Source organism: Scylla paramamosain, chromosome 28 (assembly GCF_035594125.1).
Source record: "Scylla paramamosain isolate STU-SP2022 chromosome 28, ASM3559412v1, whole genome shotgun sequence".
In the NCBI taxonomy this organism is placed as follows: Eukaryota; Metazoa; Arthropoda; class Malacostraca; order Decapoda; family Portunidae; genus Scylla; species Scylla paramamosain.
The window spans coordinates 7,562,837-7,573,090 of NC_087178.1; the positions used below are offsets into that span (position 1 = coordinate 7,562,837).

Here is a 10,254-nt window from a genome sequence, read left to right on the forward strand (position 1 = left end):
AACTCAAACTGAGAAATGAGAATGCACACCTGTCACGATGAAGATAATGCTGAAAAGTGATAGGCTGGGATGTCAGAAATCTCCACCACGACACCCTTCGTTCTAGTTGAGGTAGGAGAATATCAGTGTAGCCAAATAAGTAATCATCCTCGTGACACAGAGCACTCAGAAACTTACTCCTTGCTGCCCTAAAAAAAAAGTGAAATATTAGATTATTAGTCATTCCAAGTAATTTCCAATACCATGGGTTGTGAGGTTCAATATTATTATTTCTTTTCTTTTTTTTTTTAGCATCTGAAGAAAGAAGTGTTCATAGCAAAATAACAGACATAAGAGAGCGAAACGACTTGAAGCTTATGACAAGCCCAGTTTAAATATTGGTCTCTTTGCTATGTAGTTCTTTATCTGTTCTTAGTCTCTACGAGGATATGAAAGAACAAGACTCAAGTTAATATAATGTTGTTATTGAACGTAATGACCTGTCGTATTTATACATGCTATATGATATTAAGACACGGATAAGGGACGCAGTGGCAATGGTTCCCGGGGTTAGGCTACATTTGCATGCATATGAGGTGGTGGTACGCGCCGCAGTCTTCGTCGTTGAAAAAGTACTTCTTCTTCTTGTCCAGCAGGAGGCAGTTCTCTTCTTGGCCTCCAGATGGCTCGTGGATGTAGCCTGTTTGGTGGGAAGAATATATACACTTAAACAGAAAGTCATGGAAGGTACTGATATTTTCCACAATTACCAAATTTTATAAGAAATGTCTGAATCTTCTTTACGACTGCGTGCGTTATTGAGTTAATCTGTGTTGATCTGAAGGGAGGCATGAAGGATGCATGGAAAAGAGAGGAAAAAGAAAGGTCGCAAGGAAAAGGAGCTTCAAGACAGGAAGGTAGAAAAGAAAAGGTTGGGGGTGAGGTATAGGAGGAGAAGAGAAAGAATAAACTGGGAAAAGAACATGTCGAGGTGGAAAATAGACGAATAGAAAGAATAGAAGGGAAGAAAATGAAGAGTAGAACGATGATAATTTAATCACATGAGAAACTAAGATCATAATTCAGAAGAAAGGAAGAACAAGAAGAGAAAGCACACACACACACACACACACACACACACACACACACACACACACACACACAGCAAAGGCAGTACAAGGATAAGACGGAAAACTGTTAACTTACCGAAGAGACCATTGGCAAGGGCCCAGAAAGGAGTTGCCTTAGACACTCTGCTACTGTCAGCCAGCCACACCCAGTCACCCTCGGCCAGCAGATCGGATCCGCCAAGCCAGAAGGAATCAGTCAGCCCTGAAAAAGAAACCACAACGGTCTAAACTAAGAGAAAATACGAGGGTCAATACGGAGCCTAATGATAACTTGTCTTTTTATATATATATATATATATATATATATATATATATATATATATATATATATATATATATATATATATATATATATATATATATATATATATATATATATATATATATATATATATATATATCAAAGTTACTACACGGAATAGTTAGCCCATCACACACTCACCGTAAGTAATGATATACTCGTAGATGGCTCTGAGGTCGGAGGCACTCGTCACCTTGGCCAGAACACCTCCGTACTGTTCACTGCATACCACGTCCGCCTCTGTCCAGTTATATGCCGAGCCGAGGTGGAAGGCCAGGCAGGCGTCTCCGACCTGCTCATAGCCCTGATCGCACCCTTGGCAACCTTTGTAGTAGTAGTAATAGTAGTAGTAGTAAACTCTTGATCTCCCTGCCTGCTACTGTATTTCCCCCTTCCTATGACTTGAATTCTCTCAAGAGGGATGTCTCAATGCACTACAACTTTGAATAATCCTTTTGGCCCTATTCTTTCGGGACTGGCACCTCAGTCGGTCTTTTATATATATATATATATATATATATATATATATATATATATATATATATATATATATATATATATATATATATATATATATATATATATATATATATATATATATATATATATTATTTTTTTTTTTTTTTTTTTTCTACTCTTGACCAGTACCCTTCTTACACGCTCTTGAATCTTCCGAGTTTTCCACCATCTGGCTACGACTACAGAGTCACTCTCATACTAAATTTATCTGTGCTGTATACCTCTCACCTAACTCCTCTGACTATAAGAAATTCTTTGACTACTTAACTTCCAAAGTGGAGCACATTGTGACCCTCTTCCCTTTTGCAGAGATCTCCATTCTTGGAGACTTCAATGTTCACCACCAGCTTTGGCTTTCCTCTCCCTTCACTGACCATCCTGGTGAGCTAGCCTACAACTTTGCTATCCTCCATGACCTAGAGCAATTGGTGCAACACCCTACTCGTATTCCTGACCGTCTTGGAGATACGCCCAACATTCTTGACCTTTTCCTGACCTCTAATCCTTCTGTTTATGCTGTCACCCTTTCTTCTCCGTTGGGCTCCTCCGATCACAATCTCATTTCTTTATCTTGCCCTATCGCTCCAATCCCTCCTCAGGATCCCCTTAAGCGAAGGTGCCTCTGACGTTTTGCCTCTGCTAGTTGGGGGTGACCTGAGGAGGCATTTTGCTGATTTTCCTTGGAATGACTACTGCTTCCGTGTCAGAGACCCATCTTTGTGTGCTGAGCGCATAACAGAGGTGATAGTGTCTGGCATGGAGGCGTACATTCCTCACTCTTTTTCTCTTCCTAAACCTTCTAAACCTTGGTTTAACACAGCTTGTTCTCATGCTGTACATGATAGAGAGGTGGCCCACAAAAGGTACTTAAGCCTTCCATCACCAGAATCTCATGCACTTTATATTTCTGCCTGGAACCATGCCAAGTCTGTTCTCTAACTAGCCAAAAACTCCTTCATTAACAGAAAATGCCAAAGCCTTTCAAGATCTAACTCTCCTCGTGATTTCTGGCATCTAGCCAAAAATATCTCCAATAACTTTCCTTCTTCTTCTTTCCCTCCTCTATTTCAACCAGATGGCACCACTGCTATCACATCTATTTCTAGAGCTGAACTCTTTGCTCAAACCTTTGCTAAAAACTCTACCTTGGACGATTCTGGGCTTGTTCCTCCCTCCTTCACCCTCTGACTACTTCATGTCACCTATGAAAATTCTTCGCAATGATGTTTTCCATGCCCTCGCTGGCCTAAACCCTCGGAAGGCTTATGGACCTGATGGGGTCCCTCCTATTGTTCTCCGAAACTGTGCCTCTGTGCTTGCACCTTGCCTAGTCAAACTCTTTCAGCTCTGTCTGTTAACATCTACCTTTCCTTCTTGCTGGAAGTTTGCCTACATTCAACCTGTTCCTAAAAAGGGTGACCGTTCTAATCCCTCAAACTATTGCTTTAATTTCCTGCCTATCTAAAGTTTTTGAATCTATCCTCAACAGGAAGATTCTTAAACATCTATTACTTCACAACCTTCTATCTGATCGCCAGTATGGGTTCCGTCAAGGCCGCTCTACTGGTGATCTTCTAGCTTTCCTTACTGAGTCTGGGTCATTCTCTTTTAGAGATTTTGGTGAAACTTTTGCTGTTGCCTTGGACATATCAAAAGCTTTTGATAGAGGCTGGCACAAAGCTTTGATTTCCAAACTACCCTCCTGCGGTTTCTATCCTTCTCTCTGTAACTTCATCTCGAGTTTCCTTTCTGACCGTTCTATTGCTGCTGTGGTAGACGGTCACTGTTCTTCTCCTAAATCTATTAACAGTGGTGTTCCTCAGGGTTCTGTCCTGTCACCCACTCTCTTCTTATTATTCATTAATGATCTTCTAAACCAAACTTATTGTCCTATCCACTCCTACGCTGATGATACCACCCTGCACTTTTCCACGTCTTTTCATAAACGTCCAACCCTTCAGGAGGTAAACATTTCACGCAGGGAGGCCACAGAACGCTTGACTTCTGATCTTTCTAAAATTTCTGATTGGGGCAGAGCAAACTTGGTATTGTTCAATGCCTCAAAAACTCAATTCCTCCATCTATCAACTCGACACAACCTTCCAGTCAACTATCCCCTCTTCTTCAATGACACTCAACTGTCCCCCTCTTCTACACTGAACATCCTCGGTCTGTCCTTTACTTATAATCTGAACTGGAAACTTCACATCTCATCTCTAGCTAAAACAGCTTCTATGAAGTTAGGTGTTCTGAGACGTCTCCGCCAGTTTTTCGCACCCCCCCCTAGCTGCTAACTCTGTACAAGGGCCTTATCCGTCCATGTATGGAGTATGCTTCACATGTCTGGGGGGTTTCCACTCATACTGCTCTTCTAGACAGGGTGGAATCAAAAGCTTTTCGTCTCATCAACTCCTCTCCTCTAACTGACTGTCTTCAGCCTCTCTCTCACCGCCGCAATGTTGCATATCTAGCTGTCTTCTACCGCTATTTTCATGCTAACTGCTCTTCTGATCTTGCTAACTGCATGCCTCCCCTCCTCCCTTGGCCTCGCTGTACAAGACTTTCTTCTTTCTCTCATCCCTATTCTGTCCACCTCTCTAACGCAAGAGTTAACCAGTATTCTCAATCATTCATCCCTTTCTCTGGTAAACTCTGGAACTCCCTGCCTGCTTCTGTATTTCCACCTTCCTATGACTTGAATTCCTTCAAGAGGGAGGTTTCAAGACACTTATTCATCAATTTTTGACCACTGCTTTGACCCTTTTATGGGACTGGCATTTCAGTGGGCATATTTTTTATTGGATTTTTGTTGCCCTTGGCCAGTGTCCTTCCTACATAAAAAAAAAGAGAAAGAAAAACATACAAATCGTGGTAGTAGTAGTATTATGGACCATTCTTTAATTGTAATACACTTCATCAGTTCAAACCATTAACATACACAAATACTCGTACTTACATCCGACGAACACAGCTGCAGCAATAAACGACAGTAGCCTCTTCATCTTGACGGCGAAGTGACTGTGATTACGTCCTTTACCTGTGTCTATTGGGTTCTGGTCCCTCCCTCTTGGTGCTCGACCGTGAATAGATTGAGGAAGATCACCGTTTTCCTCTCAGTATATATACTCTTATGTTAATTCCAATCTCCCTCTTATCTTGCTCTTGTGGCTTGGGACTAGTTGCTCTTTAGGGATGGAGAGAGAGGGGGAAGAGGAGGAGGCCTATATTGGTGGCTGGGTGTTACGTAATGAGGCTTTCAGAGAGAGAGAGAGAGAGAGAGAGAGAGAGAGAGAGAGAGACAGAGAGAGAGAAAGAGAAAGAGAGAGAGAGACGGAGAGAGAGAGAGAGAGAGAGAGAGAGAGAGAGAGAGAGAGAGAGAGAGAGAGAGAGAGAGAGAGAGAGAGAGAGAGAGAGAGAGAGAGAGAGAGAGAGAGACGATGTTGAACACTACAGCTAGCATAAACAAACTTACTTAACATAATTTATTGTTCCTTTTTTTTTTTTTTCTGGTTAAGATTTCGTTGTTACTTTTTGGCAGTTTTCCAGCCCTGCAATTACCTCGTTTGCTTTTCTACAGCCTCGGCCTCTTTAGCTTCTAAGTGATAGCATTTTTCATGTTACTCATACTCAGTCCATGTACAACCATTCACTTTCCATACACTTACTCTCTGCTTCGTCGTGTTTGAAGGTTAGATAACTTATTCTTTCAATATCCGGACAATCTTTATAGATTTTGTTTTCTTTACTTTCTTTATTCATGTTTTTTTTTTCTTCTTTCTTTCTGTGGCTTCATGGTTCTCTCCAAAGCAGTCCATCAATTGCAACGTTACTACAGCAAGTATTAGATATTGAAATACTCCTCGGTTTTACCTTCTTATCCCATAGCCTATATTAGATCTGTTCTGATTTTTTTGATACGTGACTTTCAGCTCAGTAAGCCTAACGTGACAAGGTTAGCAATAAGTTGTGCAGGTGCTTTTCTCCCCACGCCTATGTGTAATCCACCTCCTCATCACCAAGATCGGCTATCTTACCCCGTCCCTTATCGCATTGCCTCACCGCCTCCAACCTTTCGCAGTTCCTCAAATACGAAAAGAATTAAGAAACTAGGCCTAGCCCATCTTTCTCTCTCTCTCTCTCTCTCTCTCTCTCTCTCTCTCTCTCTCTCTCTCTCTCTCTCTCTCTCTCTCTCTCTCTCTCTCTCTCTCTCTCTCTCTCTCTCTCTCTCTCTCTCTCTCTCTCTCTCTCTCTCTCTCTCTCTCTCTCTCTCTCTCTCTCTCTCTCTCTCTCTCTCTCTCTCTCACACACACACACACACAAACAACAACAGTAGCCGTAGGTCTGTTGTATGAAGTTAACTTGTAAGTTGTATATACGAGTACTTTCACACATCGTCTTCTTCCAGCACGTCATTCTACGTTGTTATTTCTATCAAATGATTCCCTTTGATCTTTCACCACCACGAGTCTCATCTTGCTTGCAGTCTTCTCGTCACAGATGTGACTTGCAAACATAAGACTTTATACTCTTTAGAACCCTTAAGTTAAGTAACTGGATATATGTAGTTGGACCTACTCTTTCTAGTTCTTTCTAGTTCTTTGCTAATGACGATGTAATAATGATTCAGAGGACACGCGCAGCTTATCCAGGTGTTACCCTTTCTGGGATATTACGAAACCTGAGAAAGGAGGCCTGCAGTCGGCTGGATGTCACAATAGACCGTCCCTTAATTGGCACAATGACATGGGTTAATGGCAACCCCACAAGGACAGAGTCCAAGCAGACATCGATACATGGTGCAATGACAACGCAGCTGTCCTTTGGTTCCCTGTTGTCTTCATGAGTGATTATAAGGATGACTCGTGCTTTTGCTCATGAATGAAATTAATATCCAAACTTCCATCTCTTAAGTATACAGTTCAGAATTATTAACCACCAATCACCAACGTTTACACATGCAGAAATAGAATGTACGTATTGTTATTATGCTTTAACCTCACAGTTCTTCGTCCCTGCTTTCGACTCTAGCGATCTCTTACTGTAGGAATCTCATGTCGTATAATTAGTTGTCGTCCTCCCCTTTAAGTATGTAGTTATCCAATTTGAGTTAACTTTCTAAACTACTGATTATGACACAAAAGTTTAATTCCTTATTCATACTGCTGCTGCTGCTGCTGAAAGAGTGTGTTTTACATGTTATTTGCGGGAACTTCCACTTTGGTGTGGACTTAAGTTATTATCACGTGGATTCATCTGCTGGAAGGTAAGAATGGTGGGGTATATGCTTCAGTTTTATGTATATGACCTACTGGTGTTGTATTAGTGTAGCCACATGAAAAATGCTATCATGCTGTGTTTATTTTGCGTCTAGAATGCGACCTTTGGGAAGCATCTGTCTAATTTTCACGTATCACCGACTCACAGCAGCAGATCATGAAATTCTTACTTATGTTATCGTGTAGGTATCACTATTCAGAATATGCAGCTGAAATGGATCAGAGTTTCGCAACACTTCTCTGGTTTATCGTCCTTGTTAACTATTTAGTATGGTATAGACCACAACAAATGGTTAAGTTGTGAGATGCTATTACCCCATCTCGAGCGGCATTGAGGTAGAGAAAAGCACAACATTGATTTATAGTGAAGTGTAATAGGCTAATAGTGAGGACTCCATTGTTTCTTCACGTTAATCTTATTCATGGCAGAAATAATCAAGAAGAAACACAGGATAATAGAGGTATATCCCCATTACACTGTGTGTGTTTATATTCATCTAATCTAGTCTAGTCTATTCATCCCCATGGTAAAGTAAGGATTTCATTTAGTAAACACTTAATGAAGGAAGAATAATTTATTGTAAACAGTTCATCATCAAACAAGATCAGTGGTAAGTCACCCACTGAACTATCACAGTCTTTCTTCTTTACAGAATAAACGCGGTGTTCCAGTTTCTGCAGGGCTAAAGGGAGGTGACGTCTACAGGCGTTCCTCGCACACGGCGTGGTGTAAGAGGCTGCAGGAAAGATCGTTGAAGTAGTATTTCATCGAGGAGTCAAGCGCTAGGCAGTTCTCCTCAGCGCCACCATCGGGTTCCTGAATCCAACCTGCGATGGGAAGTGAAGTTATGAGCATCGCGTATGTGTATCTAGACGAGTGTGTGAGAAGCAGTTGGCCTGTGGTGCACGTCATACTTTCAAACTTACATTACCATTAGTTTAGTTTACCATAGTGCTTGAGTGTCCTTACCCGTGAAGCTGCTATGGATGGCCCAGTAAGGCGTCCTACGGGCAACACGGCTCCCGTCCATCCAGTGCCAGTCGCCTTCCACAGCCACGTCAGAGGCGCCCAGCCAGAAAGACCCGCCCAGACCTGTACATAATGAGACACACGTTAGGTTATGTATCAGCAATACCACCATCACTACAACTACTACTACTACTACTACTACTACTACTACTACTACTACTACTACTACTATAATCTTAGCCAAAAATTTCAGTGTAGGTCACCATTTAATTTACTTTCCTAAAATCACTATACAGTATACATCCTTTTTCCTTCCTCTCCCTCCCACCCCCGCCTCCTCCTCCTCCTCAGTCTTCCTTGCCCCTAGCTTCCTTCTCCCCCACCCCCACCCACCGTATGCAATGATGTACTCGTAGATGTCTCTGTGAATGTCAGGTGACTTCACGGATGCCAGGACAGTATTAGAACCCATCTGGGTACACAGGTCCCTTGCCTCCTCCCACGTTACCGTCAGCTCGGAGCGGAAGGCGAAGCATTGTCCTCTGATGTCGTGAAAGCCCGGAGAGCACCCGTGGACTCCTGACGTGGCGAGAAAATAGAGAAAGGTAATATAACGTGTGGGGATTGAATGAAAAGGCAATTATTTTAATGAAGGAGAAGAAAAGAATTATTAGCTGAAAATGCATAAGATATTTACAAAAGATCTCGAGAAGTTATAACAAAAACTTGTCTCCGCAACTAGGAGGGAGAAGAACGAGACTTCCGTAGATTGCAAAGTAGAATGACCGTAACAGTGATCTTTCACATGAGAAGAAAAGAGACGACTTACTGAAAACTCAAGATATTAATAGATGAACAAATAGAAGAAAAACAGATTGACGTGTACAATGTACCTGCAGCTGCGAGAGAGAGCAAAGCCACGACTACTGTTTGAACGCCCATGGTGCTTCCTTCTCTTTGGCTGTCAAGTGAGTAGGGAAGATGCAGTTCCCCTGTGCCATTTATACAGCCTAATATTACACAACTTCCACTGTTACCACCACCCTCTGCCTCTGACGCAATACTGGGTGACGAGGCTTAATTTGAAGAGTGGAATAGGAGGACACGTTCTTATCTTCCAGCAATCTACAATTGAAGTTACTGGTGTATTCAGGTGCAGGCCCACCGAGAAAAGGGGGGTCAGCCGGAGCATTGCCCCGGGGCCAATGGAGTCTTTGGGGGGGCCCATTAGATCTTTGGGGTGGGGGCCCTCCCATCTCTACCTTTACCTGCTGGCTGCAGGGGTGGAGGCCTTAAACTATTCCTGCGCTGGCATTTCAGTTCTCTCGGTGGCCCTCGATCAGGGGTGTTTCCATGGTTATGGTGATAGTTTATTGAAGATTTACGATTCTGCATCATCAATGGCAAAACATTCACGAGAACCCGACTTGTCACCTCTGTAGCCCAAAATTTTTTTAAAAATAGGGATTCGTTTTGATATCCGCGTTTTGGTATTTTAGCTTAGGAAATGGTGAGATACATACATTCCATTACTTCTAATATATTCTACTTACGTCTTAGTTTTTTTTTTCACACATCAGGAGTCAGGGCCCCTATTCTGGAACTCTTTGCTCTCACCACGATTACTTTTGAAGACCACATAGATAATAATTAGCCGAGTTCCCAAGAGTGTCTTCCCGTGAATAATGTAAAAATAGTTAATATGCCACTTGAACCTTTAAAAACATTTTTAAATACCCATGTAACTTCAGCTAGAGTCTTTTAAAAGTAATCGAGGTGTGGTTCCGAAATGTTTCAGAATATGGGACATGGTGTTGTAATGAGGGTGCAGTAGAGAGAGCGACCAGAGCGCTGCTGGGAGGTGTGTTTAGCGGGTCTGAGGGAGCGGGGAATAGGTAATAAGACGGGAATAACTGGGAATCTCTTTCGACTTGTCAAAACACTTGTTATATTCACAACTTTAAGACTTTTATATAATCAGAGTGGTTATGATATGCATGGAGTTTCTTTGCTGTAAATACCGTTGTTGTTAAGATTGTTTTATTGCTATACTACTACTACTACTACTACTACTACTAC

At 42.0% G+C, this 10,254-nt stretch overlaps 2 protein-coding genes across 2 annotated transcripts; both read right to left on the bottom strand.

The window, feature by feature from the left end:
* Positions 1-273: 273 nt before the first annotated feature.
* Positions 274-5,003, bottom strand: LOC135114840 (perlucin-like protein). Its single transcript, XM_064030967.1, has 4 exons — positions 4,886-5,003; positions 1,552-1,734; positions 1,186-1,311; positions 274-679 (listed from the first exon to the last, which is right to left on the bottom strand). Exons 1-4 carry the CDS (start codon positions 4,929-4,931, stop codon positions 555-557), a joined length of 480 nt encoding a protein of 159 aa, XP_063887037.1. The 5' UTR covers positions 4,932-5,003; the 3' UTR covers positions 274-554.
* Positions 5,004-7,765: 2,762 nt separating this feature from the next.
* LOC135114845 (perlucin-like) lies at positions 7,766-10,041 on the bottom strand. The gene is made up of 4 exons (XM_064030981.1): positions 9,069-10,041; positions 8,569-8,754; positions 8,176-8,298; positions 7,766-8,033 (listed from the first exon to the last, which is right to left on the bottom strand). The coding sequence occupies exons 1-4, from the start codon at positions 9,115-9,117 to the stop codon at positions 7,906-7,908; spliced, it is 486 nt and encodes a 161-aa protein (XP_063887051.1). The 5' UTR covers positions 9,118-10,041; the 3' UTR covers positions 7,766-7,905.
* Positions 10,042-10,254: the final 213 nt, after the last annotated feature.

Excerpts from the sequence above, each read along its gene's own strand:
- LOC135114840 (XM_064030967.1), bottom strand. The coding sequence starts at position 4,931 with ATGAAGAGGCTACTGTCGTTTATTGCTGCAGCTGTGTTCGTCGGAT. Across the intron at positions 1,735-4,885 it reads TGCAGCTGTGTTCGTCGGAT|GTTGCCAAGGGTGCGATCAG; the intron begins GTAAGTACGAGT and ends ACTACTACAAAG. Across the intron at positions 680-1,185 it reads CCTTGCCAATGGTCTCTTCG|GCTACATCCACGAGCCATCT; the intron begins GTAAGTTAACAG and ends CCCACCAAACAG.
- LOC135114845 (XM_064030981.1), bottom strand. The coding sequence starts at position 9,117 with ATGGGCGTTCAAACAGTAGTCGTGGCTTTGCTCTCTCTCGCAGCTGCA. Across the intron at positions 8,755-9,068 it reads GCTCTCTCTCGCAGCTGCAG|GAGTCCACGGGTGCTCTCCG; the intron begins GTACATTGTACA and ends TCGCCACGTCAG. Across the intron at positions 8,299-8,568 it reads CGAGTACATCATTGCATACG|GTCTGGGCGGGTCTTTCTGG; the intron begins GTGGGTGGGGGT and ends CATTATGTACAG.